Below are 26526 nucleotides of genomic sequence, written 5' to 3' on the forward strand. Positions count from 1 at the left end.
CGTTATGAACAAAATTTTTAAAACATATGCGTAGAAAAAATTATTAGACTGTCATTAATTTTTCTCTTATAACGTATTTGTTGCTTTTGGCTCGATGGGTTACTTTTAACGCAGCGCATGTTTTCGAATTAGTGTATTTTAGTATTTCTGCTAAAGATGAACTGATGCTCTCAGAATAGATCGTTTTTGCAGATTGCGAACTAAGAGTTGCATCACCGTTTGAACCATGTCATTGCTTGTTGCAGGTGAGTGCGGCCCGCGGGCGCCACGTGCATGTCCGAACATGCTGGACTGCCTTTGGTAAGTCCCATCACAACCGCATGCCAACATCTATGGCCCCTCTGTACTTATAACAATACATGGCATATAGTAATCTTGATGCAGATCTTGTAATATTTTTAAGTCAATTCTTGAATACTAATTATATCCTCGCCCAATAGTCACTATCAGAAAATGGCGTCATCCCAACTGACAATTTGCACGGCGCTTATGGCTATTGATGCTATCGATTTCGTAAAAGCTTCGGTGAGCGCCTGGAGCAAACAAACGGATAACCTCGCTCTACACAAATAGCACGCGCCAGTCGCGAGTCGCAACACACCACGATCTAGAATGCGCTTTTTTATTGCAACTCTTCGCTTTTGTTTAATCGAAGTCGTATGAAAACTGAATCGTTCATTGTTATTATTGTATTGTTTGAAGGTAATTTTTCTCAGAAGTTACTCAAACATGAGTATTTATATCACCCATCCGAATATCAGACTATTTAGAAACATTTCAAATTACCTTACGTAATGTTAAAAAAAAATTATGTTATGTAAATTACATTATGTATTGTCCTGTTTGGATGATTGATGTTTTAAAGGACCTTGCGCGAGTGGTGGCCGACAGGCTATAGGCTTCTTCGAGCCGCCCGAGCTCACTGCTCCGCTCAGACTGCACCTTTTTTTATGATATCGTTAGGTGGACTAGCAAATGGGCCACCTGATGGTAAGTGGTCACCACCGCCCATAGACAATGGCGTTGTAAGAAATATTAACCATTCCTTACATCACCATAGCGCCACCAACCTTAGGAACTAAGATGTTACGTCCCCTGTGCATGTAGTTACATTGGCTCACTCACCCTTCAAATCGGAACACAACAATACTGAGTACTGCTGTTTAGCAAAACCTAGACGTGTCACGACGCTACGTTCGAGGAGTCTCGAAAAAATATATAAATCTTTGTCTAATTACTGTCACATACTTTTCATCTCAACTGCAATTCAATCTCAAAATAAAATGCACCTCCTTTCTCCGTATGGGGTTTTCGAAAGATGGTAAAGCTTTTACTGTGTTATTTTTCTGATATCGCAATGCTATTGAAAGTGGTCTTTGTTTATGTATTGATCAATAGACAATCGATAAATGCGTAAACAAAGGGCTGACTGCATAATGCCCGCGTCACCATTGATGGTCGAAATTGCTCGAACAGGTCCAGGAAGTCTTGCCGTGGGACTGCTTGGGACTGCTTGGTACCGCCATGAGCAGGTTCAGAGAGGTTTTGGTGGGGGAGGAAAACCCATATTTGTTGCAGAAATTAATGTCTTGTCCGAGAGATGTATTGACTTTGCACGATGTATCAGTTTGTCTTTAATTTTCGCGGTTGTACAATGTTCGTTCGTAACTAAACTGCTTAAAGTGCTGTGTGTGTTTGCAACACGTGATGTGGCAGTTAATTACTTGGAACTTACCTGCCGATAATTAGTATTTCTGTAAATTCCTGATTGCCCATTTACTAATTTTATAATTTTTACTGGTCGTAGACAAAAAATGACTTTTATATTATATGTAATTACGCAATCTATGTGATCAGCTGATCAGCTCAATTGTTGTCTGCGTTTATATCTTCAGAATTCTGACTGTTTAAAATATTTTCATTTTGTTATAACTGTTGATTTGGCTAACACTATGTTTCGTTTAAAACTACAATAACGATAAATATATTTATACTTTGTAATAAATAGTTTGAATTTAGTATTTAATATAGTGGATAATTATCACAATTTAATATTTTTCATAATTCTGTTATGCAAAGTTAATCAATATGACTGTTTTTCAAAGTCACGTCGTTCTCGTTGACTGTCGTGAGTGAGCCGAGGGGGTGGGTCGGCGCGGAGAGAGGTGTGCACGAGCGACAGACGACAGTCCCGCGCAGACCGCGGCCCGAGTTAAACGTGTTGCGATGCTCGTTGAGCCGGACGCGCTATCACTTTTCGTAAGTCGCGCTCTAGCGCCAGGGTAGTGTAGTGTGGAAAGTGTTCAAGGTTTGTGGTTCGTTTGGCATGTGACGAAATGTTACGTTCGGCTGTTACCGGCGGAATGGTAGGCTTGCCACCGCCGCCACACGCGCGTCTGTCTCTCTTTGACTCCTGCCATCGCAAGATCAGACTGATCAGCGGTGGTCCTGTTGCATTTCTGGGCGGGCTTGTTGCGTGAGTTAACAAATTTAAAATTGTAAGACGATTAAGATGTTTTGAGTTATGATAACGAAACGCACGGCACAGACAATTCACAGAGTACTGAGTGAATTTCTCTAATGGTATAAAACGGTATAAAACTACTTACGGCGGCGACCACGAATCTAAGTAATGTACTAATATTTCGAATGTAATTGTTCCCTCAATTAAGAAAAAAAACTCAAGAGCGGTCTATTTTCTTGTTAACTGAGAGATTTACTCGGCCGCAGTACATTTTTGCATTTGATGACATCAAAGACATAAGAGTATTTACCCTTATTATTTATTTATTTTCATTAGGACCACCAACATTAGATACAATATTACATCAAAATATAAAAAAATAATTTCAAAATTATCTAGGCAAAAGTTCTACTACTTACAGGTAGTCTCACCATGCACACAATATCTATTAAAAATATAAATTAAATATAAGCAATAATTACAGTTTTTTTTACTATTATATAATTAATAAAACCAATAAAATGTACCATAAAATTAGAAATAGATAGTCGTTATTTTATACAGTCTTCGTTAATATGTGTCCACGGACTAAATATTGGCTTCAATGAGTGTTATGAAAGAAACAAACTATGCTTTATGAAATAATATCTTTATAATATAATTTAGTTGGCTCAGTAAAGTATCTGCCAGGTGTTTGTGAAATAGAGCATCTTACCGTACTTGTAACGCAAAACAATAGAATGCTGTTGAAAAGGTAAACTCTAGAAGCAGATTTCAACAAGTGAAATCAGATGATAGTGTGACGGATGCACGTCAGAACCAGTCGTTGGATGTAATCGCAGCACGCGTGGAGTCATGAATAGCAATTACTGCACGGAGGCGAGGCCTGGAACCGGTCCGGCGCCTCGGCGGTGCGATCCCATACAATGCGCCGACGGGCGACGAGTGACGCCGGCTGCCCGGCTGCCCGGCACTGACACACATATTAGTGTTACGGTCACTTTCGTCAGCACCGCGATCGCAACAGGCGGCGCTCCCATTCCGCATCGAGTGCGCTATTGTGCTGGAAGTTTTCTTAACTGTCACGCAATCTCTCCCCTTAATCTGACGATGCTCAATGAATGGAATGTTCCTAGTAGTTACTAATGTTACGTAGTTATAATTTTAATTTGCTATTCTTTTTACACATGTGTTTATATTTTCATTGCAGTCGTCGGCCTATACTTGCATTTAATTTCATATATCACTCGGACTTCTTTCTCGTCGTTGCATAAACGAGCTCACGGTTCAGTCGCTGCAATTTCCATACGCGACCGGCGCGGCGAGCGGCGAGCGGCGAGCCTCGTAACAATACAATACAATTTCGACACTTAACACATTCGTGCAGATTTTAATTAGTTATTTTCAATGTTTGCTAACTGTTTTTTGTGATGAGTCCTCAAATGAAGTATTGAATATCAAAGAGTAAACTCTAATTACTTGAGCAATCAAACTCATGATGCGAATCGCGTACAAGATATATTATTATTATTTAAAATACGATTAATTTTGTGCTAGAGTTGAGCGTGTCTTTGTGTGGAGAACGCTAAGAATCGCGAGTTGCGAATCATAATCACAAGTAGGGCACGGAGCGGAACACGCGAACCGGTCGTTATGCGGCAGCTACTGGTATCGGATCGATCACCGCGCTGGTGGCTTGGCACAGCCACGAAGGCAATACGCGATTCTGGATGGATCCTATTTGTTGTAGCTAGAACCTTTAATTCGTTAGTATGAACGTGTTATTTTCTTAAACAGATATTTTCATTTCTTTGCGGTTTTAAATACTTTATTACTTTTAAATTCCATCGTTTGTAACTGGAAACGAATACAGCAGTCAGTTTTGAACTCGAGCCAAATTGCACAAACTTTTGTTTTGACGTTATTTCTACTAAACATATATATTTAAATTAAAAACATTATTATAAAACTATATTTTAATTTTGTTTAAGTTCGGCGAAAATGTTATTTTTGTATTAGGTTTAATAGTAGGAATTCGTGTAGTTCGTGATTAGATTCATTATATTTTGCAAAGCGGGAGGAGCTCATTACGATGTCAATTAGCGTCTCGCTCATTGCCTTGAGCAAGCCTCTGAAGCAATTAGACAGTGGTCATGGCGCGCGCCGTCGCCGCCGGCAGTCCTCGCGCCTCCACTCGCGACGCCCGCGCCGCCGTCGCTTCGAGAGGCGCAGTGCTGCAGGGCGCCATTCAATACTTCTCCGAATCTCACTCGCTTTTATCTCGGTATCTCTAATTAATCTCGGCGACGATGTTATTCCTCTATGTGTCTTGACGTCGTGATAACATATATGTAAGTTGACAGACCCATAACATGTGCAAGTTTAAATATCTATACTTTTTAAGCGGCCAATAGAAAATAACAATATATTTATTCCACACAAAAATCATCTTTAAAAACAATTACATGGCTGAACTGTGACAAGTCTTAATGTATAATGCACGTATTATCATCAAACGAAACACAAAAAAATAAAGCATATAAATATTTTGAAGTGTTTCAATAGCCAATCTAAATAGCCAATTAAATGTTGACGAATTTCCTCGAAGTTCCTCAAATACGGAGCATATGATATAAATTGTATTTACCGGAATTGTATAACAGTCTCAGTTCGCGTCCCTCGGTACAGTTGTAACGGAACCGCGCGGCCCCGATACGCGCTCGCGGCTCCGCGCGCACCGCCCTCGAGCCAGTGCTGAGTAGCGACCGCTGCGACTTGCTATTCTGAATGATGGATAACCTATTACCACGATTTGGATTAGTCGATGTAATATTTTATTGCAAATAATTGAATTGAACCGTGAGTGAAGTTTAATACTTTACCGTAGGTGCACAGTGCTGATTCAAAGCGAGTCGCGGGAGCGTTCGCTGTGACAGCGGGTTATCAGTCCAGTCTCCTTCCGCAATCGATAACTACGACATGCTCGATGTTGTTTACATGTTTTGTTGCAAAAGGGCACTAGCGGTGACTAAAAACTGCAAATAATAACAGTGACACATTTAATAAAAGTATAGCCTTACAGTGTTAAGCGCGGTGCATATGCTCTGCTCATAAGTACGCGTTAGCAGTTTCGTCAATCTTTACGTAATGCCATTCGAATGTAGGCCGATTAGAGAAACTAGTTTTTAGAACATGCAACTGGCGCATAGACCTCATCAGTCGTGACGCCACGCTCAATCAAATTTCATTCATATAGGCATTTTATTAATGACCATTGTTACTAAATGTCACTGAGTATGAGTTTATAAAAGTTACGCTTTCAGAGACCTGTAATACTTGTTTTAACGTTGGATAAACGCTGACAGTGCCAAGGTCGCCCTCCCTACCCTTACCCATCCCCCACAGTACTCGCCCACTCTAACGCTGCGCCGGGTGCAGATATAAGCTTTGTATTTTGTCGTGGTCTCGAGATGACCTCGATCCGATCTCTATGAACTACTCGACTCTCCTGTCAATGGACTATTATTTTGTACTCAGTGCGCCTCACAAACAAAACACCTTCGAAGACGAGGAAACATACTGCATGTATAACGGTCAATTATTGCTAACCGCTAATTACGTGAACTATTCCAAGGCATCTAATAATATAATGTAATGTAACCGAGTAACAAATTATTATTATTTATACATATTCGACGACCATTAATGGAATGTTTAGTCAAACGTCACGTTTGAAACTATTGCTTATAAAAACAAATTCGTGATCGATAATTGCTGAATATGTTTTTGAAAGGCTTAAATTTTATTTCCCACGGAGGGAAAGTAACAAAAAGTTAGTCGTTATAGAGTCAGTCACAATAGTTTACGGGTCAGAAGTCAATAGGTTTACTCTACGCTCGACAAAGTTATAATTGTAGAATGTATACTGGTTAATAGTCTAGCGAATTATTGTCTATAAACATCGTCCACTGCATTGATCATAATTCAAATGTGAACTGTGTCTGAGTAATGGGTTTCCCATTCGAATATCCTCCTATTTTCATTATTGAGCTGGTCACCTTTGAATTCGTCGATAGTTATAAATCATTTTCAATGTGCGTCCACTCTAGACAAAAGTGCGCAATCAAATGTAGAACTAAGCGCATTTACCTTGAAAATAGAGACGACGCGTGCTCGAAGCTAGAAGCGCCCGCTTCAAATCGCCTCAGGAGTGCTAGCTCTATGAATATACAAAGAGGACCATGTGTGGTGTCTTGTTGCGCACGTCGCTTAATTTGAGTGGCGAATGACCTCGGATTGTTGAACGGTGTAAGATGAAAAGTGCGCGTCCTATCGACTAACGCGGTTAAAATTCTTTACCAGTAACTCTTCTTTGTACGCATTTTTCTGATCATAATCGATACTTTCCAAAATATCTTCCACAAACAGTTTGATATTTCAAGATATTATATTTAAACGCACATTTGTAGGGTTCATTAATCAAGTTGTAATAGTAAAAATACATACGACTGTTAGACATACGGGGAGAACGGGTGTGCCTTGACCGATATGGATGTAATAGAGCGCAGTTCCGCAAAACATATTATCTGATTAATTTTTATTTTTTATTTGTTCAATTATGAGCCGTTATTTTGATACAAGACCAGTATTGATAAAGGAACGCTGTGTGGTCACGTTATTATTGTTTTCACTCTAATGGTACTTTGTTGCCATGTGATAAGTATATGACAAGTAACTGCCCATTTTATTTAGATATAAAAAAATATTTTGTATATATAATCTCTCACAAAATTCACACGTGCTGGCGCCATTAGGTATAACTTACAGCTTTTGGGGCACATCTCTTAAAATATGCCACTTGTATTGTGTTACTGAATCAATTAAAGTAGATGTCAAAGTATGTAGGCGATGAATATAAGGACTTTATCGAAAAGATAGATAATTTGGTTTATTTACTTCACACTTTTGGATTTTGATAAGTACTTAAAGCAATATTCATTTATTTATTTATTTATTTAATATTTGGGAAACAAACAGATATAAAATATAATCTGATTACATAATACAATTTAAATATCACATTATCCAGCGAAGTTTCCATCAAAGTTTCCATCATTGAAATCACCAAGAAAAAACAAATGTATAATTTAATGAATGTAAAAATTAAGTGTTCAGTGGGAAATAAACCTATCCAACGATCACAGCTGCTGCTTCTGCGGCAAGTAATATGTACAGAAGTTGCGAAATGTAACGTTTTTTTTTTTATTTTCCATAGTTCTTATCAATCAGTTGGATTCACATAACCACAACGCCAATCAGTTGGATTCACATAACCACAACGCTCAGCGTTAGAAAAAGCGTTTTGATGATAAAATGTCTAATTTATCTATTATACCAATATGTCACTAGCTATTATATTGACTGTTATTGGATTAAATTTTGTCGCTAGAAAATACTCCAGAATATTTGAAGGCTTTGTGCAAGTCCGTCTGGACGGGTACCACCCACTCATCAGATATTTTACCACATATCACCAGTAAATCACGATCTTACGTGATACGTGTAATTGTTACCGTATTGTTGTTATTTCGTGTTCTATTGATTTCAAAAGTCTAGTATAAATATATTTATTCTCTTCTCAGAAAATCTTCCTGGAGTTACAACATATTTGTTTCTATTTTTATTTTATAACACCGAACGATCGACCTCTGTAGAGTCGACATTTTGACTATTCAAAAATGCTTCATTTTAAAGTTTACGTGAATGAAATACATTTATTTGGTTTGATCAAATTTTTACAGACAATATTGAATAAGTAAAAATTAATAATTGTCCTAACGGTCATAACTTATCGAAAACTGAAGAAATATTATTTGTTAATCACCTTAATTTACTATGTTGTATGTTTATTATATGAGTCGAAGGTTTTACCACTAGGAAAGTATTATAAGATGTTTCCATCTTTTCAAAACATTTAAATAAAGTCACATTGGTTCATGAAAAATAACACATTATATTCAAAACGCAGTTTGGTTTGGACTCGCGGCTTTGTGGTAGATAAGCTTGGCCTTCGCGGCGATCACACCATTTGACGTCACGTCACACCCGCGTTCGTCTTTCCCCCTTCCCCCTTCGACTCCCTCAGCAAGCGCTCTACTAATTTCTCATCATATCGGATCACGATGTTATGTTGTTGACTATATATTTGTGTTTGTGAATTTGAAATTTAAATAGTAGTTCCTCCATTCGAAGGAGTCAATTCTAGTAACTCAATGTCAGATTGTATTTTTCGGATATTATCCTTTAATAATAACAACACGTCGTAAAAAGATTATAAGAGGACGTTTTACAAGGATAATATTCAACGTAGATATAACTCTGTGTGTCAAAGTTGACTCAGAAACTGTTTTCTAATTCCCACGGTAACAATGGTATACTACAAAAATATAGCAACTCAGTTCACGCAAATATACCTTTAGTTCAGTCATTGTGCACTCAGTGACCGGGTTCCCTCGAGCTACTTTACTTATAATGTTCAACGAGTGCTTCGAGTCGAATACCGTGTTCTGCGTACGTAGGTGCACACCAGTCGCAGTGGAGCAGGCACCGCAGCGGTGACGACAAGCCGCCGAGTTCGATCGATGGTAAAAGTGCTCAGACAAGTTGTGTTGTTGCAGTGCTTATACCGCGTCAGACTTTTGCCTTTGATCGGTTACGTTATATACCTTTATTTGAGCGAACGGTTCACGAGTCATTGAAGAGATCCGTTATCCCATTTCCCAAATTGTGCCATATTTGTAAAATAACTTTAATGACATCAAATAACTAACCGAGTTATGGTATTGTCATGTAAACTCGTGTACCAATATGAAGACAATAATATTATTCATATAAGTCAGGTTTTTGGATGCATGAATGTATGCGCTATTCGTAATAAAAATGTGCGTTTTAAATGTAATTTTCATTGAAATATTTCAATATTCAATTTCTCTACTTAAAGGCTCTCTGTTCTTTTACAGGTAAGTAAACGGATACGACTCTATACTTCCGGCACTATTGTATTGTAAGTCATTAGCAATCTTTTGTAACACGCGTCTTTGTTTCATGGACTTCTCTTAGCCGCCGTCGACATATTGTTCCATAATAATATTACCGTGGCAAATTACATGTCTCATTACCATACGCTCTGGTGATGTTTGATTTAAGTTTGCAGGTCTCTCTCCCCTACTTAGTGTCAGCAGGGACTGAGCTAATCAATTTCATTTGAGATAATATTTTTTAAAATTATTGAATATGGAAGGTAGTTAAGTAGACAGCCCACGTGATGGTCACATCGCTCTTCGTGGTGTCCACGGCTATTTATAGTCACTACACTGTATCGATAGATTTGACTGACGCTTTTGAGTAGTTAATATCTAAGTTGCGGCAACCGTTACTTCATTGGTATTCTACCGAGCGCGCTCTTAGTTGCTACGATGTGACGGTTTATACGTTTATGGATGTAGGTGATCGTGTGACAGTACTTGGAGAATTTCTATACTTTCATATTTTATAAAGTTATCACGACTATATACTATATAGTTAGACTATATAGTCGGTCGTCGTCGTCGTCGTCGTCGTCGTCGACAATCGACAAATCTGATTGGCTGATTGCAATTGCAATTGCATTGTTTATGGTAATATCGACATTAGCGTTACGTTACGATCGGTTTTGAACGTGGCGAAGGTGCATTACTTGCATTTCACTGATATTGCAAAATACTGGGATTGTATTGTTACGATCGGAGTCTTGGTGTCATTAGGGCCATGGAAACAGCTACGTGTCGACACAAGCACGTTGCACTCACTGCTAGCGTTTCGTAGGGCTAGGTGACCCGACACTTATCCAGCAACAAGCCCGAGGTTACACAATCAATCTCAAAATGCTTATAAAATGTAAAGTGTAGCGCAACCGGTGAGGCACAGGACTTGGCCTCGCGCCTCGCAGTGTAGTGAGCAGTACGCTTGCGCAATATGACTCGAGACGTTCAATTGTTTCCGTAAGAACGTATCAATTTAGGCATTTAGTCTTTAATAACGGATATACTCGATTAATTAGCATTGTCTGTTTGAGATATGAGTGCGGTCATAAAGATTTACTTGGGTTTAGGTCACTTGACCCGCTTCGCCCACGACGACGCGCTGAGGCCACGAGGTATGGTGGTGGCCGCTTCCTTCAATAGATTAAACACACTTCGAAACCGTTTACAATTACATTACAATTCTGTAAAATGACGAATCGAAATAGCATGTAAATGCCTACTTGAATTAAGTATCTTTTAATTTTAAGTCAGACATAAATTATCATTTTTATCCTCGAAGTTCCAAAATCCTCCTTATGGCGGCTACGGCAGCCTATCTTATACATTACTTAACTGCTTAGAAGATATCATACTGCACCAAACACGTTCACTTCCATTTAGTGCTTGATAAATGAGAACTTATAAACAGAAAACCCCAGAACTTTTTACTGACTTGAACCGATTTGAACCTAGGCCTGGGGGATCCACAGCCATGTAGTAGCCATCGAGCACTTATAGCTAATAATGAGTTTATTTAAATACGTAGTCTAAACTTACAAGGCAGTTAGGTGAGTGATGTGAATAGAAATAGTCCTTACAGTCCTCCCAGGCCTCAATGAAGTTCTCATTTAAGAGAAGTTGCCACTCTCGAGTACTCTCTTCGCCGCTGCGCTCCCGTTGCATGTTTTCAGACCATAATTAATTACTTTTACTAAATTCGATTCAGGGTAACGTTACTAATGAAATCTGTTTTGGATAGTATAATGATCTCTTCTTATTCTCTTTATATAAAGTATTTGTACTGAGTTAGCTGTACATATATATATATGTCGCTTTAAAGTAATATATTTAAATTGTTTGAGTGTTTAGACAGAAACAGCTTCACCTGCTCGGTGTCACGTCATGTCCCGCGACGTGTGCCGCTGGCGCTTGGGCACTTAGAATCCATACAAGGTTATAATGACATCATGCATTACGCTAAAGGGATTTGAAACAGCTGTTGTTCAATATTCATACGGCATTCAGCCATGCATGATCACGGCGCGGCACGGAGTCGGTCCTAAGCTAATTTTATTTCAATTCAATCTGTTTCTTGTTACTTTTATATAGATATAATTTTTATCAATATTATATTATTAAAAACAGAAAAATACTACGTTATAGTGCTGCTTTGTTTCCACTTTATATTTATTAAATCTTATTGCGATACCGAAATGTTAATCCCTTCGAATGCGTAAATAATTGTAAGTTGTACGAAAATACTTCGCTCACTAAACAATCAGTGCACGCAATGTAGATGTCTCGCGAGTCGTCCCACGCACGTCGAGCAAATAGAAAAGTAGCTGTCACGCTATCTTCAGTCTCCAAGCGACGTCTGCTGAAACGACGACGACTGTAATACTTTGAATAAGTTGCCATTTCGCTCATGTTTCGTTGTTTTTATAGGTAAAGCTGAAGTTGCGATAACGTAGGTAAATTGCAGATTCAAATCGATATCAATACGATCTTGTTTTGTAGAACACCAAAATATCTCGGTGTTTCTTAACGTTTAAACAAAACAAAATGGTAGTAGAATGTAATAACTACAAGCATAATAGAGTTAAGTAAAAATATTGTCTTTTCGTTTTACGGTAACCGCTTTCGGTCACTGCCGCTCTAACGACATGCCAGTTCTAGAACTGTAGGATTTTCACCTTCAGGGTATCCCTATCAAATTCATATTCGCACTGCAGTCCCAGGGCAGTCTCATCGGTGTTTGCCAAATTCGGTATTATACTACACTGTTGCTGCTACGTACACTTCGAGTGCCGTTAAAGTGAAGGTGACACGTTTAAAAATATTGGCAATAAGCTTTAATCAAAGTAAGATTGCTTCAGGACTACAATGCACGCATGCTCTAGAACTCACTGAACAACCGGAGCCCAACGATCACGTTATTTATCGAGGTTTTCATGCAAACGCTCAGTCCGAGAACGCCCGAGTACCTAAACTAATGCACTCTGTTAATTGGTTACTATCTAGAAAAACCATCTGAATCCTCTCCGGGACTATTTTCGTGGAACACCATCTGTTGCGTCCTTTTGACATTATACTTTAGACCTCAGCGCCTTTTTGTTAGCAGGTGAGAAATTGCCTTCTTATTTGCCTAATAAAATATTATTGTAAATTGAAAATTATAAAAAAATAAATAAAACTTGACGTATTGCTGGGTTTTAACATGATATATATTACGAGGTCAAAATTATCAGCTGCCAGCTTGACGAATTAATTTAATATTTATTATAAAATGAGAACATATACATATTTATTATTTTTAACAAATAATCAAATGTTATAGTCTTGTTTTCAAACTATGGTATGGCTTGATACATCTCTTAGGTAGTTAACACGAGTTCGTATTGTTTGCTGATGATGCTTCTTTAATTTTTGAAATAAAAAGATGTATTTCAATATATGACGATGTGAACAATGTTCTCTCTGAAATATTTCATTGGTTTGGTGTCAATAACTTACTGTGTTAGACAGGAAAAAGACAATACGAGTAAACACGAATGAACTTTTGGGGAAGCATGAGATATTCAGAAACAATAGAATACCTTTGTATCACTACACATTCTACGCTCAATTGGCCCTCCTATCAATAGATTCGCGAGTAGACTCAGGTCTGCTGCCTTTGCGGTAAAAAAAATGCTATTGACTGATGTTGACACCTAATGTATTTTATTTATTTCCACAGTACAATGTGCAAATGGCATTCTCCTCTGGGGTAATGCAGCCGATAGTATTGCCATTTTTCAATGCCGAAGAGCGCTTTTCATGCAATCTATCACCTGGCCAGAATTGCGATGTACGTATTGTAAACACTAGGAACAAGCATAAACTTATAATTTTAATTACACGATCACACAGAGCTGCGTGATCGTGAGCCTTTTGTGGAACAACATATTCGTTTTTACAAAAGGATTCCAGAAAAAGTTCTTAATTACTCGATTGTAAAATTTTTAAAGAACCGTTAAGTAGCGTTTTTGTGCTAAAGGATATTACAAAACTAGTGCCTTTTTAGTTGATTGCACCATTGATCCACATCGGGAAGATGATCCCCTTCAGACTATTACATATAACGAAATTTTTTTTTTAAATTATTGGATGAAAATTATAATTGTACAATATGACATTAGAGGAAAAATCCCGGTGAGTTTCTTTCGACTGTTCTTCTCCGGTCCGAGGTGTAAATTTCGGAACCGGTGGTCGGTTTTCGACAATCAAGTATCGTATCCTACTTCGCTAAAAAATTCAAAATGCTCAAAAGTCAATACGTATGGCAGCCGGGACAAGAAGTAGTACAATATAGTATGGAGAAGCTGTTTGTCTGCGGGCGTCAAGATAATTATTACGCTGACGTCTCTCCCGCTCGCCGTCGGCAACAGGTGCCTATCAATGCCCCCTTCCGTCTGTCCCGTGACGTCACAGCTTGCGCCTTGCGCTCCACGCCACCCTCCACCCTCCACACCCCTATCTATTCCGCGTGCGGCTGACTTATTTTTTTTTTTTAAGTATAATTAATTATAAATGCATTCGTTTATTTTTATAGTGTTTAATTAAATATTACTTTCATAATCGTTACCCACTTTTTTGGTACATTATTAATCAATATCTCACAAGTATTCTAAAATTCATTAGTTGCTTACCTACCCTTAATCCATACTAATATTATAAATGCGAAAGTAACTCTGTCTGTCTGTCTCGCTTTCACGCCAAAACTACTGGACCGATTTAAATGAAATTTGGTATACAAATAGTCTAGAGCCTGAGAAAGGACATAGGCTACATTTTATTTATAAAAAAGGGCTGTAAAGGGTTGAAAAGGGGGATGAAAGGTTATACGTTGTTGAAAGTGTTGTTATTTTTAGAACTAGAAGCATAAAACTTATATGTACACATATATACTAACATATCATGACACCCACTAAGGAACGAATTTTGGAAATTCTACCCCTAAAGGGGTGAAATAGGGGTTGAACGTTTGTATGGAAGTCCGTTATTTTTTAAGTTAGAAACATGAAACTTTATTTTTGTGCCACTGATTAAAAATGAGTTGATACGTATTTAAGCGTTTCTGGATATTTTACGCCTAAGGAGGGAAATTGGGTTAACATTCCGTATACAGGTTAGTCTGGAGGTCCGTCATATTTGAAGTTAGAAAGTAGAAATTTTATTTTTAGGATATCGACTAAAAATGAGTTGATTCGTTTCTGGATATTCTACCCTAAGGGCTGTAATATACACCAATGTGGTATACAAAGAGGTCTTACATTAACTTAATATTATAAGTTACTTTATATATATATTCATATTCTACGCGAGCGAAGCCTCGGGTAACAGCTAGTTACCTATAAATAGACCGTATTCATTCAGTGTTAAGAGTCCGGGCGCCAAATCTCCAAAGGCCACCGCTGGTAATTTAAAGAACGTCATCCACGATTTGTAATCCACGGTGACTTTAGTTAAAAAAACAAGTACCGATAGTATTTGAAAGAAGTTTGAAACAGCTCCCTGTCTTGAGTAGAAGTCAGATAGATATACTGCAAACTATAACAGTTCGAGTGGGTTTACATTATCATTTATTTTTCTTATTTTTAATTTTGAGGTTGAAAATAATTTTATCAGATGTTTGATTTTATTACATTTTCACGTTTTTGTCGAGAAACTTTTATGACGAATTGATTAAGTAAGATACAGGTAACATTTTATACGACATATACAAAACAATTTAGATAAATTAATTACATTGTGTGTGGAAGGCCCGGCTCTCTCCTCCCTATACTGATGTCACCGGACCATGCTCTAAATGAATAAATAATAGCTGAAGCATATGAAGTTCGAACTCACTGACCTCCCTGACAGTGACTGAGTCTACAAAATAATTGTTATGTCGTTCGCGCATAGCCCGAATGTCCGTAATGAGTTCCGTGTGGAAAGCGCCGCGCGCCGCGCGCCGCGCGTCGTGCAGCGAGCTGCGAGCCGCGAGCCGCGAGCCGCCGCGCGTCGAGTGCGCCACGCATCTGCTCTCTAGTGTACATTCCTCGCGATCGTCAGCTCGCGCAATCAAACATCAGAATAGGCCAAATTGATCAAGCTGCGTGTTAAATTCATTAAAACGATGATTGACACATAGAAGTGTTTCATAGGTTGGCAACAGAATGGACATACCGAAGTATCGTATGCCCAGTGTTAATCGAAAATAGTATATATTACAATGCATAGTTATCGTTAAGTCCTCGCTGGGAGTAAAAGCTGGTAAATAAAATGTTCGTTAGCTCTCGGAGCGCACAGCTGCAAGCTGCGGCCTGGCACGTCGCCCGACCCAGCAGGGCAAGTGAGGTTAATGCTCGCCGGCGCACTTTTACTCTTCCTATCGGCCCCGAGACCGCGTCACCTAAATTATCAAGAAATAAACAATATTCGCTATAAGTTTATGTTACTAGTTTGAGCCAATATTATTGTCATATACGCCCTTATAATCGATTTAATGATTTCCAGTAACGAGAGCGAACCTTGCTAACACGTCGTTAAGTACGCTTGTTGCAAATTAACCCATTAACTCCCAAGGGTAAAAATAAATGCATATTTTATGGTTTTATTGTTTATTACGTTTATAAATACATCAAAAAAGAGAAAATTTTAGAAAAAAAAATATTTAAAAAAAAGATTAATTATTTTTCATTCCGTGAAATGTTGCGTCTACGCAACGTTGGGATTACTGGACTTAAATTGAACAAGCAAGTCTTATAAATAAATTTAAAATATTTTACTTAGGCTAATAATCTAGGTATTACCATGAGTGAAATATTTTAAAACAATCAGCATGAAGATGTACTTGACATTTTTTACACATATAAATTGTTGTACTTCTACACTGTCTACATCTTCTACGACGTTTATTTTCGTGCTCCTCTATGACATGACCAATATTATCGAAGCGAATATTGGAAGGTAATGCGTTTTTGGATGGTCTCCCTAAATTTGTACTTGAATTACTCAAAAAGTGCGAATTATGTGCAAGTTGGGCTTATTCGGTTTTCATCAAACTTACAGCAACGTAAGTAGATCGTTCATTTGCCAGATTGTAAATCTTCCATGAGTTTACTAAAACACTATCTATCAAATTAATGAACAGTGGCCACCACCACTTTTTCCCTCTTACTCGAATCCTATAATTGGCAATTCCATTATCATGGAGATCGACGCCTCCCATATTTTTATTATCATCTGCTATAACCTGGGGCTGTGGCACATTCACCATTTTTTTAGTTTTCTATCGTAACGTTTTGCTGTAACCAATGGTTCGATTTTTGCGTTGTTAGTAGCCACACTCACCACAGAATTGTCATTCCATCTAACCAATAGTACTTCATGTTTTTGGTCAAAGCTGAAATCAAATGACCCTCTCTCTTTTTTCTTAACAATTTTCGAATTTATCAAGGTTTTATTCATTGTTCTATTTTCTCGAATAGTACCAGTAGCAAAATAGCCTTTCTCTTTCAGAATGCAAAATAATTTATGTGAAGAAAAGAAATTATCAAAAAAGTTGCGATGTTTGCGAGGATCTTCAATGACAGACAATAGGTCCAGAACAGTTTTTTCTCCTAGACCTAAATCATTTCTATTGTCGTCGCTATCTTTTCAGCCATATGGAATAAACCGATACAGATAACCATTTGAACTACACAAGCACCATATTTTGAATCCAAATCTAACAGGGTTTCCTTTGATGAACATCTTGCAACTATGACATCCAAAATACGGCACCATTTCTTCGTCAATTGACAAGTTGTGTGAGAATATTCCAAACTGCATATTTTTTTGGTTCATTACATCGAAAATAGGACGCAATTTAGCGAATTTATCATTTTTATCCAGGTCAGCATTATCACATAGATGAATGTTTTCCTTTATAGAGTCAAATTTGTTACGACTCATACAATTTCTTACAATTGATACATTTTTCTTCTTCTTCTTCGTCTTCATCTTTCGACCAGTATACTTTCGTTGCAGGTAAAGAATGATATCCCGACAATAATAATATACCAAAAAATCTTTTGAGTTCTGCTACCGTGAGGGTAAATAAATGACGGCTATGGTCACGAGTATATGTTTCCGAAAAACATAATCTGTTCCCAAACTTCATTACTAAAAAATAGGGAAAATAATTCAGAAGGTGTTTTTCCACCTACACTTTCTTAAATATTTTGTGTCATTGCTGTCTCATTACTCGTAGGACAATTTATATAGGTCAGATGTTCTTTTTTCCAGTCTGGAACACATTTTTGTGACTTCTTTGATAGTCTTGGTTTCTTCGAAGTTGAAGGACCGAGCTCACCTTGTGTATTTTCACGCTCTACGGGTAAATCGGTGTGTATTTCATAAGTTCCAGTGATATCAGTTGGCACAATATTGTCGTAATCACCTAGCGCGTCATCATCTAGGCCTTCCTTGTCTGTAAGATTGTCAACCTCCGGGGGGATGTACACAGCATCGATTTGAGTGACATCTTCTAAATTCCCTTCCTCTTCTAAGATACTCAATATTTCATGAGAAGACAGTGCTCGCTGCCAAGCCATAATGTTTCAATTTTTTATTTACTGATTTGATCAGTTATCTTTTTTGAACTTATCGTTTTTTAGATATTACTATGTAACACAGTTAGCTCTATAAACGATTGACTAATAAAATAAAAGAACTTCTACTCTTTGAATAGCGAGAACTCATTATTTACAACACATTATTTATGCATATTATGAAAGCTGAGTAGCAATAACAACGGACTATTGTCACTCCCAACGTTGCGTATACGCAATGTTTCCTTGAAATCTAAGATAAACAATATGTGTAAGTAGTTTTGTCCAACAAAGGGATTTATATCATAAATAAGATATTTTTATGATTGCATGAATATATCGATCATAAGATGACTCAATTAGCAGTTTTTGAATGATAAAAATAATATGTATTTGTATTTAAAAAACATTTAAAATAATTTTAGCCCATCTTGTAGATTTTCTTTTCGAGACTGGCTTAGATTTCATAGATTTATTTTCTTATTTTAGAAATAAAAAGAAACAAAATTGAAATGTTGCGCTTGCGCAACGTTGGGTAAAGATCGGTTAATTTTCAACAATCATAATATACACTATCACAAAACAGATAGCATGTAACTTAAGTATCGTGGGCGATAAGCGTATGCGCGGGTGTGCGTAATAGAGACAAGTTTAAAAGTGGACGGCGAGGGGGACGCGGGGCGAGGCGCGGTGCGCTCGGTCAGCCGGTCAGTTTTGAGTCTTCGGCCGTCGGCGATCAGTAGTTCCCGTGATGTGTCACGCAGTGGTTCTGGGCGTGCTCTTTTCTTTTCCGTCGTACCTCTACTCGGCCGTGCCTTTCAGGTGAGCCCGACCATAAATTACATATTCTCATCGCAATCGTGGCGTCGAAGGCATCACAGTTTAGTTTCATCTAAAAATGAATGAATAAAATAACGCGTGAGTGTCGGAGTGTCAAGTCGCGTCTTGTGAATGTCATTGTTCATTGAAAACGAACTCTTATAGTAAGCGTCCAGTGATATTTAGATGTTTTATTTTTGTTCTCGAAGTGAACACGGTGAAGCTGTAGGGCCTCGTTAATAACGGATCGAATATCGATGGACTAATAATTGCGGTCACGACCATGACAGTCTTACGACATCGTAATCGGCTCTGTGGTGCCCTGCCTGTTGTAGACTGTAGGTTCCGCATGTTCACCATTACGAATACGGCTCTGTGACGTTTTGTGAGATACGTGACCTTCATCGAACGAGTTGTCAAGTTTTGTTGATTTCCTGCTAGCGAAGGGCTCTCTGCTCAGTGTAGTAAAACTTAAAAGTGTGAACAAGCGTGAGCAAGTGACGAGTGTGCATGGCCCGAGTACTGGGTTATGGCCCGCTGCTTTGAGATGTTCGTGTTTTGGCTTTCCGTATTTATCGACGCTGTACTTTGGCCGTTAGTATTGAATTCGTTTGTCTGGAAACCTTGTTTACATACCAATCCTTAATATATACTTTTGGTAAACAATTATAACTACATTGTTGAATTGTATGATATCAAATACAGTTTCTGTTGCGAAACATCAAATGACTCCCTGGGTAACCTACGTACTATCCGTCGTATTAAACTAACTTACTTACAATAGTTATGCTTGAATAATACAATAACTCGTACAGTTATATTAAACGAATACATACTTTATAATTTTAACAACAACTAGAGGTGCTGATGGAACTAAATAAGGCTCTACTGGCCGAAGCTATACTTCGTCATTACAATAAAAAACCCAAATATTAAAAATGCGTCATGTAAATATTTTAAACTGACATGTCGCTTGTTGTCTTTGGAAGTGTAAACGTAAACTATGAATCTTCCATATTAGATATGTATACTAAGTTATTAAATTTAGTTTGTGTAATGTTTTTTTAATGTATTTTTGATTGATATTACAAAATATCATTCTCTTTACTCTCTTCTCCGTACAAACTTCAACTGTGCCTTGGTGTAATTTCATACGCCTACGTCTGGGTAATTTTCGTAAAAATATGAAGATAATTTCGTTTTAACATCAAAACAAATAACTCAGTTCGACTAAAACACCGACGTCATGATCTCTTTAAGGTGATTGGTTACAAATATAATCAACTATATTTTTTAATAATATAAACAGTAAAATGATAATTTTTATCGAACAGGACAACATCGACACTCATTTAGTCATTCGAATGTTTCTTCTCTAATCTTTATTATTAGTATTTTTAAATATCTGTGTAAATGTCACACAAAATTAAATATGAGGGTGTACTTATTTTCAGGAAGGCGCGGCGCAAAGAGCGCGAGGGAGAGGGCGCGGGCGACCCCAAGCTGTACCTGCAGGAGGCGCTGCTGGAGCGGAAGCTGCCCGAGCTGGACATGCGCCAGCTCGTCGACCTGCCCGACGGCCTCGATTACAACGAATGGCTCGCGTCGCACAGTCAGTACTCGTCGGCCCGGCTGCCGTATACCATTACACGTATATTCGACGTACACGAATTATCCGTCGTTACTTACGCAACGCTGACCAGAAAATAATCAGAAGCCAGGCCATCAGCTGGCCTTGTTCCTTGAGGTACAGGATATCAATTCTGGGTTGCTGCAGATAACTCGATAACTATATTTGCATACACTGGGTATGAATCCAGGACTTCGGTATTTGCAGCCTTTTAAGATACCGAATACTTGCGGCAATACTGTCTCGTAATCTTGTCTTGTTTAAGTTATCTTATAGATACGTTATCTTTTAGAGCGAAATGTAATACGAAAATAACCAAATAATATAAATTACTCTGTGGTGGCCCGTCTGGGTAGGCCGTCTAGGTATCGTCCACTTATCATATACATCGCCAAACAGCAACACGAGTAACCATCGGTAACTACAGGTCATCCCGTTGGTGGCGTATTGGCGAAGCAAGGATTTTATCACCACCACTTACCATATATATGTTACTGTAAAAGCTCGAACTAAGTTAAATCTTAAGATTTTCCAGTAAAACCTAAGATTTACCGACATGAGTTTGTAAATGTAAGTATTTATTATAAAGGGAAGACTATATATATGTAATGGAAATATATATATTATGATATCGGTGGGCGGACGCGCAAATAGTAAGTAACGCCTAATGGTAAGTGGTGGTGGTAAAATCATTTTGTTAGGAAGTTTTGATTAAGATTCGAAAGTAATATAATTAAGGAAAATAAACGTAACGTATGTAAACATAGTATCGAACGAGTGTGATTGATGACGCGGGTCGAGGGGCCAGCGGGGCGAGCGGGGCGAGCGGGCGGGGCGACGAGAGCGCTCGGTGCGCATTATCGCGGCCAAATGAGCTGTGTAAACAACGTCCAGTTGCGAACATTACAAGTTACATTTAGTTATTGTGCACGAGAAATATTAAGGCGAATTAAACTCTGCATATGACGCGGGGGGCGCGCTTTCGAGAGTGAATTGATCTATCTATACTTCTTTCCTATTTACGTTCATTTATGTAGCGTATGTAGTTAAGTTTTAATTATTCTAAAACTGCTGCTCCGAATAAAGCTGTAAAGTGTAACGGGCAATATTTATCTACAAAAATCCCCTAAAATAATAGTTATGTCAATAACCTTGATCCTCATCAATTAATATTTTATGACAATTCAATTAAACCAAAGTTGACGTTAATTTTTTCATTTTTTTTTTAATATGTAGAAACTTGCTGTAGATTTAAAATGTAGACATGCTGTCGCTGACTTATAGACATTTTGGAGACACAACATTCTGGTACACATAAAGTTTTAAGTGTCTGTTATAGTTTTGGCAAAGTACGCTTCGTAAACGTCTGGACCCACTACAGCGACATTTTAAATTATATATAAAATGAGATATCTTGGGACAAACCGGGTGGTTGGACCGGTGTATCTGCTTTCGCGATATATTGTGTGTCTATCAAATAACACACATAGCGGCCAAAAATAATAACGCTTGAAAATAATTAAAAGACAAGAAATGAAATTGTTATTAATATTCCCAAGTGAATTTAAACATTAAATAAAATATGTTAAAAAAAGTATTGGTTAAAAACGTATGTCATGAAAATAGACGGAGAGAAAGAGAAGGAAAGGGGGCAACGCTTTCTTCCTAAGTGACGATTTCTGCCAGTTTATTTTAGTGTTACCCGCGTAAACGAACTTCGTTTCAAAAATGTACCTTATGAAAAAACTAAATAGCTTATGCCCGTCCTGATGCTATTAGTATTAACTAACACAATATTAAAGTTCCCCAATACAAAACAATATAAAATGTGTTAGTAGTTTTTGTTCGAAATCAAACGCAAAATATTTATTTATAATAATTTTACGATACCACATATTTAGTTAGCAGTTTTATAAGACATGTACCGATTTGCATTTGCAGCCCTGGCGTTGTTCGACCACGTGAACCTGCTGTACGGCACGGTGTCGGAGTTCTGCACGGCGGCCACGTGCGCCGACATGACGGGCCCGGGCGGCCGCACGTACGCGTGGTACGACGAGCGCGGCAAGAAGTCGCGGGTCGCCGCGCCGCAGTATGTCGACTACGTCATGACGTACACACAGAAGACGGTCAACGATGAGACTATTTTTCCTACTAAATATGGTGAGCACAGGTTTTATCTTTCAAGTTAGCGTAGAATAGCGTCACTGGATTATTAAAAAATATTGAAACATTACACCATTCTGCAGTGGCGCTAATAAGGCGCTAAGTAGTGACTGGTGTGATTCTGTAAGAATTCACTTCGTATCTCACTCGTGAAAAGTTGACAACAGACTTATTTTTGCTTGTGTTCTGCGGTCAGTTTTGAGTTTCTTACAGTCTACCCCTAAACGATAAATACTGGAAAGTAATTATTCAAAAAGTAAAAAATTAAATAATAACCTTAACTGATTAATCGTTCAAAATGGCAGAATTTTTACTCGGTGGCTTCGTGTAACCCCGTCTAGGTAGGTACCACCCACTCATCAGATATTCTACCGCCAAACAGCAGTACTCAGTATTGTTGTGTTCCGGTTTGAAGAGTGAGTGAGCCAGTGTAACTACAGACACAAGGGAAGTAACATATTGGTTCCCAAGGTTGGTAGCGCATTGGTGATGTAAGGAATGGTTAATATTTCTTACAACGCCATTGTCTATGGGCGGTGGTGACCACTTAGCATCAGGTGGCCCAATTGCTCGTCCGCTAACGATATCATAAAAAATATATATAGCTGGATTCGACGTCGCTAGGTTAAGTGGAATTCAGCATTACAATTTTCTTGGCCCCGTTTTGAATATCCTCCAAACATCAATTGATTATTATATTGTCTTAGTAGGTTACGTACTAGATACTCCCAGAGGGTTCCAGACTCCTATGAATATTTTTTACGATTCCGCGGAGTTTCGAATTTGACTATCAAGCCACGCCCGCTTGAAAATTCATCTGTATACTTACGAAACATTTTTACTAAATGTGACGATTAGAATATATTCGTTATCACAATTTTATAAATCTTACAGATATCAGTTTTTAATTTGAATTTTGTTGCCAAACGTAGCTTTGTTAATTTAAACCGGATATATTTAATGAAATGTTTAATACACAGCATGAAACAATAAGCCGGGGCCACAGTACCGGCGGAGATAAAGTACAATTGATTTTAAAAATATTGCCTCTTGGCCTCTTGGCCCATTAGTACACACGAGTACGCAACGCAGCGATCGAAAAATATAACAGTACCGCTGAGCTATTCTGTCAGAAGTCTGCGTATCTCACTTGTGAAATGTTCGAAACCGACTACGCTATATACGCCATTTTTATCCTTTCACGTGTTATAATCATTAAACGTGGGCAACAATAAAATATCATAAGCTTATGATATTTTTGACAAGGATGTCATCGTACGGGTGCGGAAGCTAACCCAGGCACCGACACTAATTGCAGCGAACGAGTTCCCGGCGCAGTTCGAGAGCGTGGTGCGGCGCGTGGTGCGACTGCTGTTCCACGTGGTGGCGCACATGTACGCGGCGCACTTCCGCGAGCTCGCCATGCTGCGCCTGCACGCGCACCTGCACCTCACGTTCGCGCACCTGACGGCGCTGGACCGGCGCTTCGCGCTGCTGGAGCACAAGGAGACGGAGGTGCTGCGCGACCTGGAGGTGGCGCTGCGGCTGTCGGAGGCGGCGGGCGAGGCGGGCGGCGCCGGCGAGGCGGGCGCGGCGGGCGGCGCCGGCGAGGCGGACGACGCGTCCCCGCGGCGCCGCTCGCCCGTCGTCACGCAGCCGCTGGCGTCGGCGTGACCGGCCTCCGTAGGGTACTTAAGAATTGTCAGATGCCTTCCGCGATGCGATCGAAAGTTGACGCGTGTACGTTTCGTAAGTTGAAGATTGTTAACTCTATTGTAAATATTTCAATCTGTTAAGTAGTTTTAGGAGATTACGATTAGTTTATAAATTTGTGATTGCTTTGGTTGTAAATAAAAGTGATATTTGTTTAACTAATAAACTGAAAGCTTTACTAGTATCTTTGATTCGACCGTGTCCTTGACTTCCGTCTCGTTTGTATGTATGCAGTTGTGGTATTCTCACAATAATAAAATCTAACAATTGAATTCTGCCACGAGATCGCAACTTGGGTAACGAGGTCGGCATTTACAGTGTCTCTGAACACGATGACACTGAGCGAGCGACTGGGAACCTGGGAAGCGAGACGTCCCGCACGCGCCGGGGCGGCCGGCTCGTGCGGGCGGCGCGGGGGCGTGCGGGGAGGCGCGGGGAGGCGCGGTCGCAGCCGCTGCGTCGCCGACTCGCGACTCATCACTTACTCGTTCGGGGGATATATCTCGTGACTTACTCCTGCTCTACTATAGGGATTTTTTGGTGTTACAATACCTCTATTTATAATAATTTAATTTTATTACATTAGAATTTGAAATAATAAATAGAAAGGAAGGTAAAATTTAAAAAGTCAAACACGAGGAATATTTCCTGTAAGAGAACATACATAAATAGAAACGGTTATACTCTATTCCAATGAGAATAGTAAAGAACCAAAACAAACCGTACTTCTCAATATCACAAGTGTTTTGTTGATAAGTCCGCTATATGATATACTACAAACAGTTCTTGATTAATATATCTTCATTTTTAATACAACAATATTTCACTTAACTATGTAAAACCACTTTAATTTTACTTCCAAAGTAACGAAAATTAAAATGAAGGCCTCACTAAAGATGATCGCTAAACGAATGGAGAATGAATAAATTTATACAGATAAAAAATATATTATTGTAGTTTTAACATACATTTCAGATTTTTTTTTTAAATATATATTTATTTAATTGGTTATAATATGGAATATAAAAAAATGTAGAAAGTTACATAATGTTCGATAAAAATGTTATTATTTTATATAATAAGGTACAGACAAAAAATTTAAAAGAAAAAAGGTCTCAAAATATAGATCAGTTTTATGCAAAGCAACAATTAATTATAGTTTTGAAAATAATACAAGAGTTAGATATTTTTCGGAATTATCAAAAGTTACTACTTTTGATTTACCTTCAACACAGACTACGCTGATTGAACATTACTTTTTCAGTTTGAAGATTAAGATAGTATGTTATTTTAAATTTTTTTATTCATTTTATTTATTTATTTAACGCATTAACAACTTAGCTTAGTGCTAATATTTACAATAAATACGTGTAACAATTATTTTACATAGAAAATGTAACTCTCAGTTATTAATATTAATATAATGTAATTTAAATAAAGCAATGCTGAGCAACTCAAGTTCGATGAATATTACCCTCCGTACTAGGTGAACTGTATGACGGTAGGAGCACATTTCTCGATCGCGAGTCAATAGCTGCATAGTATATGCAAAAGTTACATGCTACTTGTTCTAATAATACAGGACACTTGTTTTCATTTTATATTAATTTGAATATAATTTTATATTGATAGTGCAATGTTGTATGTATATGTGTAAGCATTTATGTAAGTGGCTGAGTTTTGTGTGCGCGCGTGCATGTGTGTGTGTTTGTGTGTAAGAAGAATTTTCTATTTTTAGATGAGTTAAGTTCTTAAATGAAGTCAGGTTTTAACAATTTTTCAGTATCATCATATGACAACATTTTAAGAAATTTATGAAGTGATATCTTTAGATTATACTTAGTGAGGTCCTTTATAACAATTTTCATAGATATTTTATTATATAGGTACGGTGCCAAATTGAGATTTAGAGAAGGCTAATTTATACGTTGGTTGATCATATAATCTATCATGTCGCCTCTTATTTTGGGATTTAGTACTTAGCTTTCTATGTTGCATCATCAATATATCTTTTATATATATTTGGCGAACGGTTAAAAATGGCAAGTTTTTATA

The 26526-nt window shown here is 38.1% G+C and overlaps 2 protein-coding genes across 9 annotated transcripts in view; one reads left to right on the forward strand and one right to left on the reverse strand.

Annotated features, from left to right (window-relative positions):
• Positions 1-24649, forward strand: part of Mob2 — a 37541-nt gene extending 12892 nt beyond the window's left edge. For 3 of the 8 annotated variants that reach the window (XM_026636037.2, XM_026636038.2, XM_026636041.2), the window contains 4 exons: positions 246-300; positions 20417-20574; positions 22534-22755; positions 24077-24649. In XM_026636037.2, coding sequence (XP_026491822.1) covers positions 284-300; positions 20417-20574; positions 22534-22755; positions 24077-24432 — 753 coding nt within the window. In that variant the 5' untranslated portion in view covers positions 246-283 and the 3' untranslated portion in view covers positions 24433-24649. Of the gene's footprint in view, positions 1-245; positions 301-2167; positions 2477-18803; positions 18966-19151; positions 19557-20416; positions 20575-22533; positions 22756-24076 lie in introns of those variants that run through there. The other 5 variants (XM_026636039.2, XM_026636030.1, XM_026636031.2 and 2 more) reach the window with 4 other exon arrangements.
• Positions 1-26526, reverse strand: part of LOC113397579 (uncharacterized) — a 119685-nt gene that overhangs the window by 87716 nt on the left and 5443 nt on the right. The window lies entirely within an intron of this gene.

The sequence above is a fragment of the Vanessa tameamea genome, chromosome 3 (assembly GCF_037043105.1).
Source record: "Vanessa tameamea isolate UH-Manoa-2023 chromosome 3, ilVanTame1 primary haplotype, whole genome shotgun sequence".
NCBI lineage: Eukaryota > Metazoa > Arthropoda > Insecta > Lepidoptera > Nymphalidae > Vanessa > Vanessa tameamea.